General features: G+C 39.6%; 1 protein-coding gene across 3 annotated transcripts; it reads right to left on the reverse strand.

Moving 5' to 3' along the window:
- Positions 1 to 1,364: 1,364 nt before the first annotated feature.
- Positions 1,365 to 24,093, reverse strand: TCAIM (T cell activation inhibitor, mitochondrial). 3 transcript variants are annotated; one of them, XM_042476482.1, is made up of 11 exons: positions 23,915 to 24,093; positions 20,215 to 20,282; positions 17,279 to 17,414; positions 16,102 to 16,255; positions 14,928 to 15,180; positions 12,023 to 12,145; positions 9,976 to 10,073; positions 7,808 to 7,899; positions 6,653 to 6,885; positions 5,066 to 5,197; positions 1,365 to 1,749 (listed from the first exon to the last, which is right to left on the reverse strand). In XM_042476482.1, the coding sequence occupies exons 2-11, from the start codon at positions 20,241 to 20,243 to the stop codon at positions 1,662 to 1,664; spliced, it is 1,338 nt and encodes a 445-aa protein (XP_042332416.1). In that variant the 5' UTR covers positions 20,244 to 20,282; positions 23,915 to 24,093; the 3' UTR covers positions 1,365 to 1,661. The 3 variants fall into 3 exon arrangements, with proteins under 3 accessions (XP_042332416.1, XP_042332415.1, XP_042332414.1); XM_042476481.1 differs by lacking the exon at positions 1,365 to 1,749 and adding an exon at positions 2,360 to 4,382 and having other exon boundaries at positions 23,966 to 24,093; XM_042476480.1 differs by lacking the exon at positions 1,365 to 1,749 and adding an exon at positions 2,360 to 4,382.
- Between the last annotated feature and the right edge of the window lie 791 nt (positions 24,094 to 24,884).

Consider the following 24,884-nt stretch of genomic DNA (forward strand, 5'->3'; position numbering starts at 1 on the left):
GTATGTGGGTCTTTTCTATTGTGGTGGCCTGGTTGTGGAAGACCCTTTCATTGGAGGTCCAGCTGTTGCTGATGGTGGCTTTATTTTGTTGTCACATTAAAACAATTATCAAAGCCCCTTGGGATCTAGCAATTTCACCCAGGTAGACAGCTTTAGACTGTTTTGTCTTCACAGTTGCACTGTTGGATAAATTTCTAAATCCATATAATTTATTATGGTTTTCTTTAAATTGCTCTAAATTAATTTAAAATCTATCTTATCTGTACATTGCCCTGAGAACTTGATATAGGGTCTGGTATAATAAAACACCTGCAATCCCCAACAGCAGATGAGTGTGTGTGTTTGATGTAGTGCCTCACAGGACAGTACCTGCACCAGGCAATTTAAAATGGATACATGTCTCCTAAAATGGTTTCCCACCCTATTTTAGAACATCTCCCCTTCTACATATAAAGAAAGACGTAAGCTAGTCTTGGACACTCTTACTGAAAGAAAACTAAACTGATGGCCAATGACTTCTGTTGGCTGCTTAGCAACAAGCTACTGAGAATGCCTTGCAATTCTGTTTTTAATAACCTGAGACAGACCTAGATTTTGTTTTCCCTTGGGAGTATCTCTCTTTTGCTATAATAAATGTGCACACACACATCCAGCACATAACAACAAATACCATCATGGAACATTTTGCATTATGTTTACTCAGTTATCTAGCCAGCGGGATGTAAATTGCATTCTTGCAGTTTTAATCATTTGAATAATCTTGTAGTCTAGCCCAGAGATATTTTTTTTAATGGACGATACTAAAAATGACTGTCCATTTGGCCAGCATTGATGTTATGCATTTTTACTCTCAGCTATGCTCTCATGGCCAGAAACAATATGGATGTAAAAACAAATCTCAGGTTGTAGTAATGGCCTGCACAGTTTCCCATTTATAGAGTTATTTCCAGAAGGTGGCACTGTCAGCAGAGCTACTTTCCAAATGAAGGCAAATACTGGACACTTCAATATTTAATGTTCTTTTATAGCCAAGAGAATGGACTACCAAGTAGCTTAATTCTCCTTTTCCTTCTGATGCAAAAGGCCTATAAATCTTTTCCTGGCTCTTTGCCAGTCCACTGGTTTGTCCCTGGTTCAGATTTACATGATTCTTTTGGAAAGCTCTCCCTCTGCTGGGAAGGCTAGGCAGCACAATGAAAGCTAAGTAAACTAAGCTCAACCAGGGAAAACTAGCTGGAAATCCACTGGGACTCTTAGGCTTTCTTAAACTTGAGAAGAACATTTGCACTAACCCCTTTCTGTAGCAGAATGGCTGCAGTTTTTCTAATTTCAAGGAGTAGAAGTAAAAATAGCATCTCAGTTACAGTACTTATTCACTTTATAAACTGGGATATAACTGACAATCCATGACCTTTCAGGTGTTGGACTGTATTTCCCAACTGTAACAAAGTGTAAGGGATTATCGGAGGCGCAACACAACAAAATTTGGAGAGCCATGCTGCCCCTCCCATAGTAAACTAAAAGGCTCTGCAAACTGTGATCTAACAAACCTAACAAAGACCAATGATTATGTCCTGTATTCTTGCCATGAGCATGAAAAATCCTCCTGATTTATTTTTCAGTGCCAGGCATGCAGCAAATATATCTGATTTATTGAGACTTTAATAGAGCATGATCCATGGTTGGTGAGCTGTCTTGTGGCTTGGTGCAGTGATGTGCCGTCCTGGTTGTCTTGGACAGAGGAGCGGGCTATAAATAAAAAAATATTTATTATTTATTTATATTGAACCCTGAGCCCTTTGGAGGTCTGGATTCTCTCCATCCCTCTTGGGTTACCCAGAAAGCAAGGCCTGCTTCCCTAGGATGCTACCATTTGCTGGCTTCTCAGTTTACCAGGTCTAAAAGGTTGAAACATCTCTCCTACAGCTTTGTTGATGGCAATAACTGATTAAACTAAAATACAGTCAGTTCTCTGTATTCACAGATCCTGCATCCAGAATGACAACCATCCATTGCTTGAAAATATTTAAAATAACCTAAAAGTAAACCTTGATTTTGCCATTTTATATAAGGACACCATTTTTCTATGCCACTGCGTATAATGGGACTTGAGCATCCATAGATAGTGATATCCACAGGGAGTCCTGGAACCAAACCCTAGATGATACCAAGGGTCATATTTATATGGTGATATTTTTTGTCTTTCAGTACTTTTTTCTTTGATCTTGAATGCGGACTTCAGGAATATGAAACTGAATTTGACCTTTGGGCTAAAAGAGGTCCTGTTTGGTGGGCTGTTCTGTGTTGGATTTTAATGAACCATCTTCACCAAAATCACAAATAATATTACATAGCCACATCATATTAAAGAACTTCTTTATTTCTGAAAAACAAACAAACAAACAAAACAGCACTGTTCCCTCATCAGGAAAACTTTAAAAATACTGAAATAGCACAACACAATTTTCAGACAACTGACATCCAGCAACAAAATATGTACCTGCATGTTTAAGAATCACTCTGCAAGAATCTTTGTGCTCTAAGTTTCTACTGGATTCAAAGGTGCACTGTCATCTGTAGTAACCAGTCTTAATATTTTCTTCTCTTCCTCAATCAATAATTTCATTAAACTAGGCATACTTTTGAAACACAAAATTTGCAGAGAATACTGAAGCTTTCAAAAGAAAGGTTAGAGCTACAAATTACCTTGTTGACATTCAAGGCTGATAATATTTGTACCTTAAATACACTGTACCAAACCATTCAGCTAGGCATATGTATACATGGATGAAAACTAGCTTGTCATAATCAAACAGGTTCATGTTTCCTGACTCATACTAGTGAAATCATATTTTTGTTTGGGGTGGCAAACTGTGGCCCTCCAGAAGTTGCAGGATTACAGCTCACATCCTTCTTGACTACTGTCTATGGTGGAAGGGGCGGATGGGTATATGAACATGTAGAGGGCTACAGGCCACTCATCCTGAAATCAATTGTCTTCCTGGAGATTATGGGAATATAATAAACACAAGGTGCTCATTTTAGGAATTTAAGCTGTGTCACATACTATGGTAACTTCAGCCCAATTTGGTTCCCCTCCCTTTACCGATCCACCTGCACTGCTGATAGGATAGTAATTGAAACAAACAATTTAATGCTCTTGGCAAAGAGGTGCCCTATCAGGGAAGATGAAGAGCTATGTCTTTTAAGATGCAGTGTACCCAGAACTAGATCAGGAGTTTAACTAGTCCTGGAGCAACCGTAAGCCTGTCACACCTCATGAGTCTGTGCATGTGGGGCTCTGGTAAGCATCATGGCAGGGTTGGGCCAGGGCCATCAGTACATACAGGAGATGAGGTGTGGAGTACTGGAAACATTTTTCCTGCTCTCCCTCCCACACTCTGGGTAGGCCTGAGTTCCTACAGAGAATCACACTTTGGCTCCTTGGTTTAAAAGGACAAACTATATTCAGAAAAGTAATCACAATTTAGGCTGATACATATTTTTTTTGTCTATTTATCTGGAAAAAATATTGAAAGTGCAAGATCTAGTGGATAACCGTTGTCAATATATAAAATCTTCTCAAGGGAGTTGTACAGCATTTTTGCAAAATAAATACTATCTCTTTCACTGGAAAATGTTTTATGTACAAATATGTAACTAAAACATTGTATAGCTTCAGAGATGTTAGCTCTCCTGCTTTTATACTGCAACATTCTCTGAATGTGCCACATATTAGTTTCAATTTGCAGAATGCTTCTCTAAGTACAGTTCCTTATACGTTACAATTTGCCCTGTTTAAGTAAATCTCAGGTCTATCTATAATTCACCATTTTTAAAATATATAAAATCCACATATTGTTGTGCTTTTCCGTTTCATTCAGGTTTTGTACAACTCATTCCATAACAAAGTCTTTCATTAACATCTTGACGCAGATTCATATAGAAACCATTCAACCTTTTGCTGAAACTGTGTATCTTTAAAAGACACCTGTTTGTAGCTTTCTGAACAGTAATTAAAAACCAAGGAGATGGCTTGGTTTACTTGTAATACTGGCATGAAAAGGGTTTGGGGAATTTAAATCAAGTTCTGAGAAATGTTCCATTTTCTCTTACACAAAATATAAGACCTGTCAGTTCACTGGGCATGTCCTCCATTCTTCCAGTTCCAAGGGATACAGAGGTCTCCATCTTGCAGCACTGAATAGAAGTGGGATATGCAGAGGTGCATGCCCTGCAGGTATGGCAGCAACTTCTGTTCTAGCAGTCGGCTGCATGAATGAATCATCTGTACACTGGAAACACTGGGCTCCTTATACAGTCGTTGGAGACAGAATTTTTCTGTAGCAGCCTCTACCAGCTCCTTTTCTAGCTTCATTAATCTGAAAGAGTAAACAACCCCCACCCCCAGTCTTCAAACTGTGTTTTTAAATTTTAGTGGGAATTATTTGTGCTACAAAATGATTTTCTGGCTGGAAAATAATCTGTTCAACAAGTAGTAGTTCATATAACCATCTGTGTATGGGTGGGGGGAAGGAAGTAATCAATAATTTTGTAGCAGTCTTTTTCAGTCCATCCCCATTCTTTTGGCCAATCCCCATCCAATTCTTTAATCACATCCTACTTGAGAGGGAGAGAAGTGCCATGGCAGACTAGCAAATGACTATCATGAATGCCAGGGGAAGAACCAGTTCCCCAACTCCCTCTCTGTTTCACTTTGGTCAACTTGTGTATGTGCAGGCACACTACTTCACAGTTTGGGAAACTGACATGTGGCCCTGGTCCTTTTTTATAGCCACTGGGTGCCTCTCTCTGGCTGGAACAAACAGTAAAAACAAAAACTCAGAATATAAAAACTGAGCAAGATGCAAACGTGACAGTAGAGACTTTTATGTTTTACTGAATAAAAATATTCTAATGTCACACTCCAATCTTTTTAATTTTTAGCTGAAATTCTCTTTTTACGTATACTAAAGAGAGTACTTCTCTCCACAGCAGTCTCCATGGAAATTTCCCATGATATCAAGCCCAGAATGGAACACAGATAGCAACGTGTTTTACTTACTCTTCCTTTCTTTTCAGTTTTTCTCTTGCTTGTTGTGCTTTGCTGATGATAAACCACTGAAGGGCTACAAAATCACAGGTTGTTGGGATGATGAAATGGCCCAATTCATGCAAACTTGGTGCATACCTGTCACTGCAATAAAAGTGCATTAAAGACAGTACGAACAGGTCAACCATACATCTTTTCCGAAAGTCTTTTGTTCATAAAATAGGCATTTTAACAAGAAGAAAAGACAAATGTTGGATATGCCTGAAGATCATCTGTAAATCCAGGTCTTACACAAATTAGCCCAACAATTTCCAGCAGATATCAAGATAATAATAATAGGATTTATTTATATGCCGCCCAATCACTGGGAATCCGGGCGGCTTACAACAGAGGGGATAACAGACGGTTAAATTGGACCAACAACTGCATACTGAACAGTTTTTAATGAACTACAAGCATTACATCAAAATGAATGCATACACTTAAAGAGTCTGCACAGTTTGACCTGGTTTAGCAACCAGTCACTTTTTGTGTCTGCTAACCAAACCTTTTTGTCCTGTGAATGCCAGAGGACTCTACAGAGGGTAAGGAGTTTCCCTCATATCATGGTACCTTCAGAACAGTCAGAGAAATGATGGTACTGCTCTAAAGCTCAGCTTCTCCAGAAGAAGAATAGTGGGAATCTTTTATTGCTAGGCTTTGCAGCAGGAAGATGTATGTGACTGTTCGAAAGGTCAGATTAACCTAAGAACCCCCAGAGTTCTCTGTAAACCACAGTACCATCAGAGGAAAGGACTATATGCTGCTGGGTGTACCTAGGCCTGACAAGTGGATCTGTTGCGGCCCAATCAGGAAGAAGGACTGAAGCACTAGTGAACAAATACACAGTGAACATGAGTAACCTGCATCTTCTTCATTTTAACTGACTGCCCAACCGCCTGCTTTCTTGCTACTAAACCTCTTTAATTCAAAATGTTATATTCATTAGAAAACTAGGCCTACACCCTACTCTAGTTGCTAGTCACAACTAGAGTTGATATAGAGGACAATTTGACTATTTACATACAAGAAGCAATATCCATGAGTCATTTGTTTTGCAGAATGTGCTATACAAATGTTTTCCAATGCATAGATATTTCGCTCTAGTTAGAAATGTTTTCTTCAGTCTCAGTGAAAAAGAGAAAAATATTCAGAATATACATAAGGTGGCCACTCTTCCTACAGGAAAAAGAACGATCTGAAATACAATAAATACTTTAAAATGCATGAATCAAGATCCTATTTGAAAAACCTAGGGAATATACATTTTTAGCTTTTTAGCTTTGTAATTAGTAATGACAGATCTTTCTACCAGCAGCTCTTCACAATTTATAAGGTGTCACTCTGGAGGGCAACTTGCCTTCCAAGGATGTACTTTTAAAGGTGTGTTTTTGGGACTCATGTTGGAAGAAGGCAACTGAAGTATACCTTGTGGAAGCAAAACACTGCCACCCATACTTTGATCTTGGCTAAAATAATTCTTAAAAAGAAAGCATGATCAATTGTAGTACAAGTAGTAAGAAAACAGGATCAGAAATAAAGTATATTTTAGCCACACACCTTTCCAAAATAATTTGCAGTCCACGCAAACTGTGAGGGTGAAATGGAAGCTTGCTGTTACGCAATCGGTTATAAAAATGATCAAGCACAGAGTAATACTCTTCCAGGGTCAGCGTCGGCTGTAGCTCTTCAACGTATGTTATTTGTATGCCTCCTAAAAGATGGCTTATACTGTCCTCCAGAAACAGCACTTTTCTTTGAAGTGCAGAGTAACTTGGCAGCCTTTCAAAAATCTGCACAAAATAAAAGATTTTCTCTAAAAAAATGTGAAAAATTAGCAAACACCCCACAATCCTCCAAACTAACTAGCTTTAGAAATATACAGGGACATTATGTTCTGAGTTCCACAAAAGCCCTAAAGAATCAACAAATCTCAGGTTTTAATTGGCTCGACAGTTTTTGCCACATTTTGTTTTAACGTACATTATAAGCGGCTCTGAATCCCATTTTTGGAGAAAAATGACATACAAATAAATAAATAAAGTATTGAAACACATAAACCAATTATTAATATACTATTAATCCCTATACATAATGCTATTTTAACATTTAACCCTTGAAGGTATAGATAAGCAACACCATAAAAAATTACTGTACACGGCATCAGCTATTTTATCTTTAATGTAGTAATTATGCAGTAAATATGCACCATATACATTGAGATCATAACTGAAATTGACTAAAGGGCTTGGTGCAGACACCTTAGTAGCAACTGACATGAGATTAGGAGCCAGCTATGTGTTAATGCTTCTCAGTACGATTTTTATATAGTAAAGCCTCAATTAACAGTAGCTCTTGTTAAAGTGGCACCAACATATCACTTCAGGAAGAATACGATGGGTGGAGGGGGAAAAACAAGTTTTTTTTCCTGCACTAGCTCAATGTGTTATAGAGATATCAATCACCTTCATAATTATAACTAAAATATAGTTTAACTTGGGTTGGAATGAATAGTTTAGATATTAAGGCACAGGGCAGTACTGTCAGTCCACTTTGCCAATACCAGACAGACAACACAGCATTTTATCTAAGAAATTGGGTTTTATGTTTGACAACAAGTTATTTCAGCAGCCCGTAGGAGCCAAATTTTGCACACTTTCCCCAAAGATATGTTGGTTTTTACAACAACTATCTAATTCAGTTACCAGTTCTTACTTTGGTCCAGTGGTGGTGAACATCCATAGTTCCTAGCATAACATGGCCTGTCGCACTCACGCCAGAATGATCTGTAAATATCACCGTACGCCCTTATTGGAAATAAAAAAAATGTGTTTCAGTCCCTATAAATAGTTGGATGGTTCTTATTCTGGAGCAGTTCATTTCACAACAATATGATTTCACCTAGGGATTTCCAGATATTCACTGTGCACCCTCAGGCTCTTTTGATGCCAATGCCCTGCTTGTATTCAGGGTTGTGAGTTCAAACCCAGCCAGGGGCTAAGGGTCAACTCAGCCTTGCATCCTTCCAATGTTTCTAAAATGAGTACCCCTTGGGGCAATTAGCATATGGCTGTAAACTGCTTAGAGACTGCTTAGTGCAGTATGAAGTAGTATATAAATGAAGCTGCTATTGCTATTGTATTCACAAAAATACAAGCTAGCCTAATTAATCCACATCAAAGTAATGTCAAGTAGGTGCTTTCAGTCATCAGAGGCATCAGAATAGAATGTAGAGGAGAAGCTTGTCATAGGCTTGCTGGACCAGCACTATTTAAAGTTCAGATATTAAAGGCCTGAGTTGTGCCTGTAAGGAAAGCAGGAAGCCTATGCCCAGAATACCTGGGCTGCACTCATAGGTTTCATGCAGTATGGAAGACTTACTTTTTGGACTACAGCTCCCAGAATTGGCAATACTGACTCAAGCATTCTGGTCAGTTTAATCCAAAAATGCAATTTTTCCAAGCTCTGTTTTTTGTAACTAATTCAGTAAAGAGCAGTGCAACGTAGTGCAACAGACCATGTTATGCTAGCATTTAAAACGTAAGCATGCCATGGTGGTTTTTATATTGAGCATGTGTATTGCCTCTTAATTTGTTACATTTTAAATGTAATTTTATATTTTTAGATGATTTTAACTTTTAAATTATTGCAATGTTTTTTAAATCTGTGAACCGCTTTGGCAAGGCAGGCAGCATCTAAATGAATTAACAAACAAACAAACAAACAAACAAACTTATTCAGTTCAATTCAATTCTTTATTACAATCCAGAGACCCAGCAAAATCAAATTTACAACATATAAAATAAATTAAAAGTGCAAGGAACAAGTAGTCAATTCATACAGACAGAGTTTATTTCAGACATTGTCCCCTTGCTCTTCTCTGATCCTGATTGCCTCAGAAAACCTGTCAACTACCAAGGTCACACTGGTGCTCCTATCTTCTAATAAGAATCTGACATAAAATTGGGCCTTCTAGATTTGCCATTACTGGATTAATCATGTGTCATCAAGCCTACTTGTAGAATCCACAAGACAAAAGAACGTGCTTCATGGATTCTACTTCTGAATTATTGCAGAGATGCAATCTTGCAGCGTAAAGGACACCAGAAATCTACCTTGGAGCACTTCAGAAGGAAAAGCATTAAATCTGGCCTTGATAAAATTAACAATAATTAATGATATTGTTAATTAACAAAAGTCAAATTCTTTAAATAATGCTGGATTAAAAAGCCCAACATAACCTATACCCAATGCCCTTGGTGAGCAGGATGAGTATGACTGAGTCTGAAGGTCATAAAGAACAATGTCCCAATCTTTGTTTTACTGATTCAAAAGCAGTGTCATAACCCAAAAATAAAAGAAGGGATGATGACAAATGAATTGAAGCAGCTTTTTGTGCAAAAAGCTTTGACCAAAAGCATATGTATTCCTGCTGAGATAGATAGAAAAAAAACCCGTGCCCAACTACAGTAAAAACCTCAACCTTGAGCCAAAATTTTAAAGCTGCCATCTGAGCCCTTGTCAGTAGAGGGCACTCCCCTGTTTCTAACAGTAAAACTGTATTAGGAACGCATGTATGGATTGAAGAAGAGCCCTCAAAAATTTAGCTTGAAGATTGTCTAACTCTGATGTTATTCCCTCAATCCAAACAGCAGTTGTGCAACTGTCTTAGCATTAAAGACTTTAATAGCAGGTGGTGTATATTGGCCCCCTTTGGTAAAGAAAAAGGCTGAATGGCTGACAAACTAACTTGTGCTTTCTGATAGGCAGCAGATCTGTGAGTACTCCATGACATCATATGGTGGAAAGTCAGACCTAAGTACTGAAAACTTCTAATTTAGTGCAACTTATTGTTAATGAGCTAAATTGAAAGGGAGATGTACCTTTTGCATTCCTTGGTGCCTCTGGGCTCTGTTGAGCTAACCGACTTAGACTGTGTAGCTGACTACACCGATGAGCAATTCCCCAGCTCCTCTGCCACCTAACAACAACAGAGAACAGGACATTTCACACCTTTAAAATTATACAGCATTCTAGACATCAGAAATAGAGCATGCCATTTATATACTGGTTCAATATCTATTTTAAAGTGATAGCTAGGCAAGGAGAAAGGAATGGAGAGTCGAGACTCCTGCCATGTCCAGCACTGAAGTTACTGGTATGCAAAGAGCAAAAGGCAGAGTTAAAGCTGTTTTTTGAAGCTTGCATTGTTTGCTCTGAACCAAATGCTTTTTCTCCAGTCCAGAATTGCTGGAATAGGTGCAAGGTAGAAGAGGCATCCCATTGCCTTCTTTTCCATAGGCAGTGGTGAGGGATGTTCCCAAAAGAAGCAAATGGAGTTTTCTCTCTCCACCTCCAGAGATCCTAAAAGGGACAAACTCATTTGATCCTCACAACAATCCTTCAGTGTATATCAACAGGAGAGACAGTGAGTGGGCTTGAGTCACCAAGTAAATGCTATGGCTGAGGAGAAACTGAACTTTGGTTTCTCTAGTCCAAGTCTAGCTCCACTACACAAGAGATGGACAACTGTGGAAGGGAAAGGGGTCATTTTTCATTCCTGCACTCCAAACAGTGCCAAATACAACTAAAAGTGACAGTATACATCACATCACTTCTATTCTCAGCTAAGTTTTGGTCAGTTGTTGCATTACAAGAAGACTTGATGTGTAGGATTTGTGGAGGTTGTATTGCAGCAGTTTTGATTCATTTTGAATGAGTTTGGGGGTGAAATATTGCCCCTCCCCCAAATTTAAAACAAAATGGTTCTGGGAGGTTTGAGGGGCTGCACTGTGTGGCCCAGAGAGTCATATGCTGTCCACAAGCCACATTTTGCCCATCCCTGTGCTACATCAGACCAATTCATTTTTAAGCAAAAAATAATACAGGGTGTCTTTCTAGACAATGTACATATATTTATATGTGAAAAAGCAATGTAAAAGCAACACGTTTCTACCTTTTTGACATCCACAACCTTTTAACAACATTGTGCTCCTATCAAAATGTCCTTCAGGAAACCACCAGAACCCTATACCTTTAGGCTTAGTACAGACTGGGATCTTCTACTAACATGTTTACTGTCCTTATAATATTTTAGTGAATTTCAAAATGCATAATATTACTCATACTACTTGGACTAACAACTGGTATATTTCTAAAAACTGCTTTAAGTTGTTTTTCTGAGTCAGCTACTGGGATCATTTTGTTTTAAAGCTGTTCATTAGTTTGTTTATGCTTATTTTTTATTTTGGAGCATTTTTCTTTGGAAATTATTAGCGATCTACAAGATGAGTTCTTTTGGGATAGACTTTTATCTCCCTCATGACTGTGGATGCAGAGGAAATTAGGGCTTCATAAAACCCAAAAAACAAACAACAAAAGGTGAGGTTTTTTTAATAAGCCTGTTTTTAACTGCTTGATGATCTTTTAAAATTTGTCTTTTTCCACAGGCAGCTTTACTATGTATGTTGGCTTAATTGTTTTAAAAATACTGTATTTTATACCTGATTTGTTTGTATCTTTATACCAGATTTTTTATAGAATCAAATTAGGATATAGTCTTATATTAGGATATATATTGACATGTCTATTGGATCACAGTTCTCTGTGGCAGGTAGTTGGGACATATGTTCTTGTGTGCTGGTTGTTCCAGGACTGTAAACGTCACACAATGAGGAAAATATCATACTGGAGTCAATAAAACACACATAGTAGAATTTTTCAATAAGGCACTTGAGAGGCTACCATTAAACAATGCAAATTCTCCTGAATCAAATTTTTTTTTTATTTTTAATGACAGCATGAACAGAACACATACTCTTGGATACATTAATACATTTACTTGAATCCAACTAGTTCCAGGACAGAGTACTGCTTGCTTCACCTTGAGACTTACACAAAAACTGCTTTTTCACCTAGTTAATTTCTTACCTAATATCAGAGAGCTGCAGCTGATGAGAGAGTTCACTTTTCAAGCGGTCTAGTTCTTTCCTGAGAGGTAAGCTATCTTTCAGCTTCTTGTCTGCACTCTTTTCATTATTATCTAACCAGGAACTGGAAACATGAAATAAAAAAAAATATACATCACCAAGACATTTTAAAACTAGAAGTACAGCTGGCCAAAAAGACTGAATTGCTGTTTAAAGGTTGTCACAAAAGTGCTCTAATATATTAACTATGTTGTGTGTACAAAAGAGACTCATATACTTTCTGAGAGATTACAAAAACATTTAGCCAGTAAAGAAATGGAACCTACAACAAAACAATGCAGAATTTTCCTTTTCCAGTTAGCCATGCCATCTTTTAGGATACTCCTTTCTATTCCCATTTTTTCTATGCACGTCAGCCAATGTTATGTTTAAACTGAGCGTACTTTCTTATCATTGGAATTCTTAGCTCATCTGGGTTTTCCCCATTCTACTAGGACTCCACCAATTCTGTCCCAACCTCCCTACTCTTTGTGGATGGTGCCATTTTGGCAATTTAAAGGATTAAAACACAAATGTGTTGGTTATTCATATACATTAGGCAAGGGAGTATGTGGTTCTCTAAATGTTGTTGAACTGCAGCTCCACTCACCCTTCAACAGTAGTTATGCTGCCTAGGGGTGATGGGAGCTGTAGATCAACAGTGTTTTGCAGGGCTGCAAATTCTTCACGCTGAAGATAAAACACTGCTATGGTTTCATTTCTTCAAAGCTGTAGTTGGCATTCATCCAACAGCTGATGACACAATGTGCCCCCCCTCCCTTGCAGTGCTCTCCAAAGTTGGCAATGTTTTCAAAAGTGAGAGTTTGGAGCAAGATTTTTCCAGCAAAAACCTAGATTGTCATCCTGTGTAACCAAGAGTTTAAAAGACAGATGACAACATAGTGACAACAAGACAAATTAGAGAGTGTGGCTCCTACTTGAAGATTCCTCATGTAAAGTATTTCTATGTACTCCAAGCAGAACATTTTTCAAAGATCAGTTAGCAGAGTATTAACTCAAACTGTCTTCAATCAGACAATTCAGTCACCACTGCTTTCTTCATATCCATTTGTTTTCATGACTGGTGAATTTTTAGTCTGTGCCATAAAAGGCTGTGGTTGGAAAGCTGGTACAGTATAGGCATACCCCAATTAACAAAGTGGATGTGTTCCTGGGCATCTGTTCTTTAACAAAGAATTTGGTACCAAAGCCAGGAATAACACGGAAAGAACAGGAATAGGTTCCTACACCATAACTTCCTGACAGTACGAGCTGTTCAATAGTGGAACATGCTCATTAAGAGTGGAGTCTCCTTCTTTGGCTGTTTTTAAACAGAGGCTGGATGACCATCTGTCAGGGGTTCTTTGATAATGTATTCCTATATAGCTGGGGGTTGGACTGGATGGCCCTTGTGGTCTCTCCCAACTCTATGATTCTACAACAGATAGGCAAGATCATTTGAGTTGACACTACTGGGAAGCTTCTTTCTTCTTCAGAGGAGGAATGGGCATACCTGTGCAAGCAAGAAGGTGCACACTTCTCTGTGAGCCCAAGAAATAAAACCTCATTGGCTCCTCTGCCTTAGTTACATAACAAGCAGCTGCAGTGTGTTCTCTGCTTGCTATTGGCATCCTTAGAAGAAGCTGATAGAAAGAGGTGTGGGCAAGAAGCCCTTGGTTGTGACTTGTGGGGAGTTGGCAGGGTTTAAACCTCACTAAAAGGAGTGGTGATACCTCTTAAATTGGGACGGGTGACTGAAAGGAATTTTCCAGGAGGAGTCAGGAGATGCATGCATGTCTGATCTAAGCTATGAAAACCTTCTCTCATGCTACTGACTATAGCCTGAGTGAACATCAAGTTAAAATATTTTTCTTGTTGAATGATATAAGTAATCACTAGAGTCTAAAAGATAAATTTAAGTCTATTTCATTGTTTACAATGGATAAACCAGATGTAGATGATACAGACTGAGATCCCATTGGTTTTACCAATAGTTGCACCAATGACTGAGGTAAAGGTGGCAGCAAAAGAAAAAAGTGGAAAAGAAGGAACAGCCAGCACCAGCACCAGCACCAAGAAACATCTAGGTCCAAGCTACCTATTCCTCACATCTGGCATCTGGGGGAAGGGGCAGGGAGCCAAGGAAGTATGTGAGGGGTGTCTTGAACAATAATATGTGCTGTGGGATGGATGACTGTCCAGGCTACCCCTACCATATTGCCTTAGTTTTGTGGATCCACCAGAAGCAAGCCATTTGAGGAGTAAACAGCTTTGAACCAGCAACTTCCATCTCTTGCTGGTGTTGAGTATGGAGAGAATAGACTAGGGGAGAAAACGCACCTATAGGATCCCAGCCACAGAGTATCTGTTCAGTCATAACAATGCAGAAAGTTCAGATAAGGGGAGTTGGAGGGAAAAAAATCTGCCTGAAAAAGAACCGTCCCTCCAGTCCATCTGACACCATCCGGCCTGGAGGGAGTGAAAAGGCAGGCCCAACTCCATCAGGGCTAGCCAGAGCAAGAAGAAGGACCCTCCCTCCAGTCTATCTGCCATGGTCCAGGCCTCAGAGAGAGAGAGAGAGAGAGAGAGAAGAACCACTGGACTTGATCCCCTTTCCCTTCGTCATCACCATTCCATTCTCCTTCTGTGTCATGTCTTTTTAGATTGTAAGCCCAAGGGCAGGGAAGCATCTACTTAAAAATAATAATAATTGTAAGCTGCTCTGAGAGCCTTTAGGGCTGAAGAACGGGGTATAAATACCATACATAAAAAAAAAGATCGCCTATCCCCTTTCCTCAAATATAATAGCAATAGGTTCAGTATACCAATGGTCTGGTGAAGCTGCTTTATACTACATATGCCCATACCTAAGAGTAGTTTCCATCCTCTGGGCCTGCTCCAGTTCTTCTTCAGGATCTTTGAATCCAGTAAAAGAGTAGTAAGTCTTGTCCCATTTAATTGGCCTAGGAAATGGTTTTTGTGCTCCCTGGCTAGATCGAGTGTCCACATTGCTGCTCAAACTATGCACATGCTCAGTAGATAAGCTGCAGGAGTTTAGAATGTCTAGTACTGTGCTTAGTAGGTCTCTGGTGCGTAGAGTAAAACTGACTGCTCGAAATCCTGTAAAACAAAAACCCAGAGGAAAGGAATATTTAGTAGAAAGAATTTACATTGCTTCTATGCTTGTCTTGCAATGAAGACATCAACCATGGTTGCCGACCAACCTTCTACTCAGTTTCAGTCAATCGTAGTGCCAAGTGTGGTAATATTATTATTGGTGTAATTTCTACAGACAATGGACCTGGAATCAGCAAATTTAAGTCCCCATGTATCAAGATCAGAGCTGGGAAAGTTACTTAAAGAAAAACCATTATATACTTTGTTACAAAGTCCCCCAAAGGTGATTCACTACTGTTAACTTTTGAAAAAAAAATCAATAATTTGTTGTGCTAGTTGCTATATTGTTAGTTGCTTCCTACATTTCTTATTACTTTGTAATTTTACATATAAGGCGTATTTCAGTCCCTTATATAGGGTTGCTGGAAGCAGATGAGGCTACCGCCAAATATGTCTACAAGATTCTAGAAGGCTCTGAATGATGATCTGTACTGGATAACCCACTTGTGTGATGCACAGAGACCACAAAGAAGTTGCAATGCATTATTCAGCATATGTTGGAAGCCACACCGGAAAAACTCCTCTTGCGCTCCGGAAGAAGTAATGGGGTGCGCCATGGGCACGACCCCCATTACTTCTAATGAGGCTCGAGCATACACGTTTTTTACCTTATGCAGAGGGAGGGGGACTGGAACGGATCCCCGCATAAGGGAAGAGTGTGCTGTAGCAACTGTGTTACTTGTACCTGCCTACAACTAAGTGTTGATCATTATTGATAGAAATACAGTACAGCAAAATAAAAATCAGAAATAATTGTGAAAAATATAACATGACCCAAGAAACTTTAAGCTCCTTCAAAAATAACTGAAGGGCCATGCTTTATTTAGTTTTGAAAGAGCAATAAAATAAAAGTGTCAAAAATACCTGAACCACCTAATGATTCTTGGACATTAGAAGAATTTTGTTCTTTCTCTCGTACATAAAAAGTGAGCCGAGTTGGTTTCAAAGACCTGAAGCCAGGTTTCTGGAGATTTTCCAAATACCCATTTAATCTCTTCAAAGAATTTTCATTGATTTCCTGAAAAAATAAAAACGAGTTAGTGAGTTGTGAAAACTATGCATGTTAAAGCAAATACTATACAGCTTATCAGTGTTTGATCACAACTATCTTGTTTCTTTCAAACATATAAAACATGCTGGATATGGAAGATGAGAGTGCAGTTTAACAATTCTAGAGACTTGGGAAAACCCGACTTAGAGTGGGGGGCAGGGGAACTCAAGTTCCAAGATGGCCAACTCAACCATGGAGTTCCCTGGATGCCTCTGAACTATGTTTCTACTCCAGCCTACCTCTGGAGATTGCTGTGAGGATGGATGGGACAGATGTAGAGAGATCTGAGGTAACATGTGAGATTGAGATGGACAGGTTACTCACCTGTAAGAGTATTTCTTCGAGTGGTCATCTGCGAATTCAGAGCGGGAACCGGGGCTTTATAGGAGGGGGGCGGGGTTACCGCCAAAACGTTTCTATATGTTGCAAAGTGAACTTTGACCAGTGATTCTAGAGGTTTCCGAACAGCACTGCGCAGGGGCAGTAAAACCCATTTGTATGATTCGCAGAGACCACGAAGAAGAAGTACGTCATGTCAAATTTCTTGGACAAATGGTGATTTTTAAAATGCAATAAATAAATTGGAACGTTTTCTCTTACCCATGCTGTATGCCCATGAAGTTAAATAATACATTTTAATAAAATTGCTTGGGTATAGTAATGGTAAAATATAAGAAAGCAATGTTTGTCAGTCTTTCCACCTTTACAAATCCTTTCCACACCAATTTTGCTGCCTTAGAAACCCAGCTGTCACCCAAATAAAAGTAAATTTTGTCAATTAATTGTATGAAATTTTGTTAAACCTATACACATACAGCAGGAAGCAGTAACATGTACCCTCCAGATTCTGTTAAACTGTAACTTCCCTAACCATCAGTTATGATGTCCAGGACTGATGGGAGCTGCATTCTAACAACATCTGAAGGTCCATGTGGTCCCCAGCTCTGGAATGTAAAATGGCATTCCAAACCACTGAAAAAAAATATTTACTCTTTCTTTGGGATGCTGGCCAAAGAAATCTGGATGCACTGCAAAATAGAATGGTCTCAGCGCATTGACAGCATCAGCCCCTGATAAAGTTCTCACTTGGACAACCTGCGGCAGTAGTAACTTCTTGAAACACATCCTTAAATAAAAAGAAAGAATTGTATTATTAAGCAATCCAGCAGATTACAAAATGTGGTTTAAATACCTGATACATTATAATAAGCATGAGAAAAATTATTACATATAAAATTAGATTTGGACTACGTGTTTATAACAATACCAGAAAATACAGAATTAAATAGGCATTTGTTTATAAATGGTGCAGCCAGAACACCAGCATCAGTCACAATGAAGGTGCCAATGACGGACACTGGCTGCCTCTAAGAAGCATTCTTCTTCAAGCTGAGGTAGTTTCAAATATCTGAATGGGGAACTTCCACAAGTTTATTTTCCTTCTTATTTGGCTTCTTCAGCATATAGTTTATGCCAGGGGTAGGCAACCTGCGACCCGCGGGCCGGATGCGGCCCGGCGAGGCCTTGGGACCGGCCCCAGCCCGGTCCTGCCGCCGATTACCGCCGGGGCCTTTGGCCTCTCACACGAGGGGCATGGTGGGGAAATTGTCTATAGAAGCCTCAGAAACATGCATTTATCTTAACATTTTTTAAAAAATCAGTAATTTTTTTTGCGCGTCCTCCATTTTTATATAAAAATGAAAATTTTGTCTTACATTTGACTCGGTTTATTTATTTATTTGATTTTTAACAAATTATTTAATTATTTATTTTTTGGCTTCGGCCCCCCAGTTGTCTGAGGGACAGCAACCCGGCCCCCGGCTCAAAAAGGTTGCCTACCCCTGGTTTATGCTATGTGTGTTTATGTGACATTTCAACAGGGAATCTAAAAATGGTGCATTTTAGATCTAAAGTGGTAACATGAGGGTCCTGGACTAAATTATGAGCATATCTGGAATTTGTGACTTTTAGGAGAAACTGTTGTATGTCACCCTTATCTAAGAGGTTTCATTGTTGAATACACGTAACAGGGTTTCCTCTGTAGTAGCAGTCAAGGCATGTCAGGCTGGTTCCATTGTTCTTGTTTCCATTGGGCAGTCAAGACTACAGTCAACCCTCCACATTTGCAACTTTAACTTTTGAGGATCTGATTATTCACATATTTGATTAATATGTTCTCTCTAGGAATCTCCAGGTAGTCCATCTTGACTCTGTTGTCAACATTCACCAGAAGTCATGCTGGTGGACCTATAGGTTCCTAGAAAAAACACTTCTCTAGGCTTCTGTAAGTCTTCCAGTGCAATTCTATGGTCAGCTTCCAGCAGATGTTGATCACAGACTTGCACAAGAGGACCCAGAGAGTACTAGAGAGGTATTCTTTCTGGTTATTTTTGTTATTTGCAGTTTTCCCACTTTCATGGGGGTCTTGCACTCCTAACTCCAGTGAATGTCCACTGTACTCAAATAATGCAGCAATTCCGGTACTTATGTGAGTCAGCTAAAGCCAATGTATATCCAGTGTACCTGACAGCATTTACCATATTCCTTGACTATTGTCCACACTGGCTTGGGTAAACTAGTGTATAGTAACAGCAACACATTATCAAAGTGTGGATCCTTCTGTAGATACTATCCCTGTACAAGAACATGCTCAGTGGCCACAGAATAGTGTACTGTACATCTATTGGGATGGGGAACCAAAGGGAAGGAGAATTAAGTGGAGGGACATAAAAAGGCATGACTGTCTAGAACTCTGAACAGGATTATTCCCCACTTTAGGGTGAGAGCAGTGTAATTTTATGAAACCAGATGCTCCCAAGCTTAGTTAAGCACCCTCTCTTCCAGTCATCAGATGTTGACTGAAAACATTTTTGTTCTGTGAAGCAATTTTATTCCATATGGAAATTAGCAACTACCTTTCATTCGTAATTTTTTTTTAGAAATTTATGCTTTGTTGCTTTATTGTTTTGTAATTTGAAAATCCTTGAGACAATTTACAGATGGTGCATAAGCAAAAAGGTGAGTAAGTAAACAGGGATACATGATATAAGCATATAAAAATAGAAAAGGGTCAAGGGATCATTTATTGATGTTGAATGGTTGGGAGGGCACCAAGCTAGGATCGTCTGCTCTAGAATTTTTAAAAATGCGGAAAGCATACTGGGGTATATCTAGGCAAAAATACATGATGGTAGATCTGAAGCTACCAACACAACTATGGTTCTTCTGTGACACAATTATTTTCAGGCAAGTGCAGTGATCCTATAATACAGGCCTAGACAAGCTATAATGCACCATACAGGTAGCTTAAAGATGACAATTTTAGCTTGATAATAAAACAGCAGTATAATCTGCTCCTCCTTTGCCCCCAAACAACCTAGTTAATACTGTTGGCCCTCCACCTTCATGGGGGTTAGGGGACCAAGACCCATGTGAATGTGGAAAAACCGCAAATAAACTTATACACATGTGGCAGCCATTTCCAGGGTGGGAGGGGAGTGGGGAACGTGAACGATCCATTCCTCCATCCCTCCCATCCTAGAAAGGCTTGCCAAGTTTAACATTTGTGAATAACCAAAACCGCAAATGTCAAACCTACAAATGCAGAGGGCCAACTTTATAGTTTCACCTCCCATAAGAAATGTGCTTAATGTACCAGTGATATTCTTATATATCAAGATAACAATGCAAGAAAATACAAATACTGATATTGCTCGAAACCTGATTAAATATGTAGCACAGAGCTAAGGGAAAAAAATTCTATGAAAGCACGTTTGCCCCAAATAACGCAGATTTCTAACTGACACAGTGACAAGTCTTTAATAAACCAATTAGTTATAAATTCCAGAAATTGAGATCACCTTTCATCAGAAATAATGTATTATTTTGAGCTTGCCCTTTAAACTTTATGAATAGGGTTAGCTTACCTCCTCACTTTCTCCCAATGAGAAAACATCTCAGTGCTTAATCTTTATTCCAAATTACCTGCAAATTTCTTTAAGAAAAGAAAACATGTCAATACATTATATTTTATACACATCCCTTCCAAAAAATGCTTATATTATAAGCAAGAGAACTAATAACATCTTCATGTACATGAATATGGTTACCATTGGGGCTGCACATGGATTGTCATTGCTAAATGTGAGTGGAAGCATCCCCAGTCCCTGTAATATTGTCAGGATCTGTGAACCCCACTTCCTAGAAGATGAATTGAAGCACCTGGACTGGCCTCTATAGGCTAATCAGCAATAGCAGAACATGTTATAAACAATCCTGGGCATAAAATGCTATTTGAAAACACTGTAATTCTGGACCATGCCAACAACTATCAGGTCAGAATGCACAGGGAAGCCATTGAAATCCACAAGCACCTGGACAACTTCAATAGGAAAGAAGACACCCTTAAAGCGAACAAAGCTTGTCTACCAGTCCTGAAAAACACCAAAATTAAGATCCAGCAAAATGCAAATGAAAACTACCCAGGATCAGGGTTTTAACCCCAGCAGACAATGGACCACTAATTAAGCAGACACAAATACTTTTTGCCTATCTTCCCGCCTTGAGGCCTTGCCATTCAACAACAGAATAATACACAGATTAACATGGAAATCACTCCTCCCAACCTAGAGTTACACAGTATATATACTCAGAAGATGCCAGTCACAGATGCCAGCGAAACATCAGGAATAAACTCTTCTAGAACATAGATGCATAGTCCGAAAAACCGACAAAAAACTATGGATGCCGGCCGTGAAAGTCTTTGATTTCACTTTCAGTCTGTGGCTCTCAGACTCTACACTCAGAAGTTCAAGTCGGATAGAATTGCATTCTGCTTCTCTATGGTAGAAAATTGTTTCCCATATTTCTGCCTGTTCATTGGCCCTGTGGCAGTTCTCCAAAAGATCCTGATTTTCTTTATCTTTAGAGTGCTCTTCAGTCTGGCAATAATCTGTATACAAATTTTTAGTTTTCAACTTCATGTTATCAAGTTCATTTTGACATTCTTTTTGATGCAGAATCTGATTTTCCTGCTTAAAACCAAACAGTCGCTCCTGTTGCTTTTTATTCTCCCTGCTAGTCTGAGTAAGGTCATTATTACCATCAACAAGCCACTCATGTAGTCTGGTAATATCCTTTTCATACAACAGGCAGATTAGACCCTTGGCACTAGTCAATGGGAGCAAAGCCAGGAAAAGGTGAAAGTTGCTCCCAGGAGTCAGTATGTGAAAGGGAAGAGCAGGTTTCAAAGTGACTGATGTGATTGATAAAGGAGCCTGGTGGTGCAGCTGTTAAATGCCTGCACTGCAGCCACTCACTCACAAACCATAAGTTTAAAACCAGCCAGGACTCTGGATCGACTCAGCCTGGCATCCTTCTGATGGTCACTAAAATGAATACCCAGCTTGTTGGGGACAATTAACTTACATCTTATAAACCACTTAGTACACTGGTAAGTGGTATAGAAATGTATGTGCTATGTTTTTAATGTACCCTGAGGGGTTAAAAACCACCAAGGCTAGGTTAGGCTGCTGTGAGGGGTAGCAAGAAAGGGTTTTAGGTACCCAAGAAGTCCTAAATTGACAAGGCCAGTCAATTTCAAGAAAAATCATTAGGGGACAAAAAGGATAGATATTAAGCCAGAATGGTACAATGGTTTGGATGCTGGACTAGGCCTCCAAGAAGACCAGGTTTCAAATCTTCACTCAGCCATGGAAACCTACTGCATGACTTTGGCTGGGTCACACTCTCTCAGCTTCAAGGTGGAAGGCAATGGCAAATCTCCTCTGCCAAAAAAAAATCCCAGGTAAGTTTCAAAATCCATTTAAAGGCACATACCAACAAGTTATTGAATGATAATAGCGCTGCTGACAATGAGAGGAAACAATGTTTTGCTCGGCTCATTGTTTTTTAAGGGCTACATATACAGTACATACATTCAACTAATTGGAAATGCATTTCTAACTATTGAAAAAGTATTTAGAAATCTATGAAACCTCATTACCATGAATGGTTAATATGGATTAAAAAAGGGGAAATATTATTCTCCATGAAACATTCCTCAAATAGAAATAATATAAATTATTATTATTATTATTATTATTATTATTATTATTTTATATTTCCCGCCTCTCCCTGTGGATCGAGGTGGGATTACAACAAATAATGGTGGTTTTAAAACACATTATAGGCTAAGAAAGTGTTTGTGTTCAATAGCATGAAAATGGAATTTTCCATCATAAGAAAAACAACTCAAGCAAAGCCAATATTAAAAGTAAATTGGAAAAAAAACCTTCATTCCTTAACTCTGGAACAACTTTATGGCCAACACAAAGCAGAAATTCACCCCGCAATTAATCGGAGGACCAACAAACGCCTGAAGAAGTGTTGTCTCTATGAATATCTAGGTCCTCAAGCTGCAAATACGGAGCACCAATTGCATTTTGTATATGTAAGATCTGCATTACTTTCCAGCTGCCTCCAGGTAAGGCTGGGTGACACACCCATCATGTCTGAGATCCTTGACAGCTGCTGCCAATGAGTGTAGTAGATCCAGGGCTGCATCCACACTGGAGAAATAACTTGGTTTGGCACCGCTTTAACTGCCCTGGTTCAAAGCTATGGAATTCTGGGAGTTGGAGTTTGTTGTGGGGTTCAGAGCAGAAGCCAGGGCAGTTAAAGCAGGGCCAAACTGGGTTATTTCTCCAAATGTAGTGGTTTTGTGGATTCTGGATGTTACTGTGCTTTGCTATAGGGTTAACAGGGTTATCCCTAACCTAGAATCTGAACTTGCAATTACAACTCCATCTGTGACCAAAACGCCCAAATGACAACCAAAAGCGTAGCTGCTATGTTTGTAAGAGTTCCTCTGATTTCAATGGGACTTGCTCCCAAATCCAATGTACCTGTGGCTGCTGTTATTCTTGTTGTGTGTATTCAGTTAGTTGCCAACTTATGGTGACCCTAAGGAGACGCTATCATGGGGTTTTACTGGAAGGTTTCTTCAGAAGAAGTTTGATATGTCTATCCTCTGAGGCTGAGAGAGTGTGACTTGCCCAAGGTCACCCAGTGTGTTTATATGGATGAGCCAGGATTCAAATCTTGGCCTCTAAAGCCATAGTCCAATGCTCAAACTACTACGCTCCACTCTCTCTATTATTATTATTTAATATTTCTAATATTATTATTTAGTTTACAATTAATTTTATTATGTGTTTGCTGTTGCGTACCTTCAAGTCATTTCCAATTCATGGGGACTCTATCATGTTTCTCCAGAGGAGGTTTGCTTTATGCCTCCCCTGAGGCTGAGAGAGTGTGACTTGCCCCCAAGGTCACCCATAGAGTTTAATGGCTGAGCAGGAAACTGAAACTTGGGCTGCATCCATACTAGAGAAATAACTCGCTTTGGAACCGCTTTCAGTCTTTGTCTCACTCTCTGCTATGGAATTCTGGGAGTTGGAGTTTGTTGTGGCCCCACAACAAACTCCACCTCCCAGAATTCCATAGCCTTGAGCCAGACAAAGAGTCAAAGCGGTGCCAAACCGGATTATTCCTCCAGTGGGGATGCAGCCCATGTCTCCAGAGTAGTAATAATCACAGCTTACAGTACTATTAAAAACAACCAACCTGGGTCCACAACGAACTACAATTCCCAGAATTCCACTGTCGACCTCTCACCTCTTGAAGGACCCCCATCGGGAGAACAGGCTCCGAAAGGTCAGCTCACGTCGGGCCCCAAAAGAGCACCTGAGGAAGAGGAGGAGGCGGACAAACAGAGCGGGTCCACAATGGGCGGGGCCTGAGGCGTGACGTCACCACCTCCGACGTCACCGGTCCCACCCACTTGGGGTGGAGGCGGAGCCAGAGGCGAGCCTTTAAAAGGAGGCGCTCCAGTTGCGTGTTGAGGGAGCCTGTGCTCGCGCATGCGCAGAAGGGGAAATTTCCATTTGCTCCTTGTGCTCAGCCCCGTCAGGGAAACTGTATGGGTATATGTGTGTGTTAAATCCACCTTGACACCGATTTAACTGCCATGGCTCAATGGTATAGGGTCCTCATGAATGGGAAATTGGACACAACAAACCAATAATAAAATAAAACCTTTATTATTATTATTATTATTATTATTATTGGGTTCTGTGGTTGTGGCAGCAGAGAAGGCTTCTGGCAGAGAAGGCTAAATGATGTCTCAGCTGCAATTCTCATAATGCCATAGCCCTGAGCCATGGCAGTTAAAGTGGCATCAAAGAAAGTGGATTATTTCTGCAGTATGGATGCAGCCTAAGAGAAAAGGAGCTAATGTTTGCATGTGTTTTGTCTATGTGGGTCGTTTTACAGTTGATCTGCAAGTTCAGGTTTTGTTGTTAGGTGCCTTCAAGTTGTTCCCAACATCATGCTTTTTTTGGTCATTTCTTCAGAAGGGGCTTGGCATGGCCATCCTCTGAGGCAGAGCATGTGACACTCAGAGGGTTCCCATGCCTGACCCAGGCTTCGAATCCTGGCCTCCAGAGTCATAGTACAACACGTGAACCACTACGCCACACTGGCTCTAATTATGTGCTAATTCAACATACCTTATACCTAGCGGAAGCAAGGGTTC

Source organism: Sceloporus undulatus, chromosome 6, assembly GCF_019175285.1.
Source record: "Sceloporus undulatus isolate JIND9_A2432 ecotype Alabama chromosome 6, SceUnd_v1.1, whole genome shotgun sequence".
Classification (NCBI taxonomy): Eukaryota; Metazoa; Chordata; class Lepidosauria; order Squamata; family Phrynosomatidae; genus Sceloporus; species Sceloporus undulatus.

Bases quoted from the DNA above. Each gene is read 5' to 3' on its own strand.
- TCAIM (XM_042476481.1), bottom strand. From the start codon at position 20,243: ATGTTTTCTCATTGGGAGAAAGTGAGGAG. The intron at 10,074-12,022 runs GTAAGAAATTAA...TGTTGTTGTTAG, and splicing joins CTGCAGCTCTCTGATATTAG to GTGGCAGAGGAGCTGGGGAA. The intron at 4,383-5,065 runs GTAAGTAAAACA...TTACTCTTTCAG, and splicing joins AAACTGAAAAGAAAGGAAGA to ATTAATGAAGCTAGAAAAGG.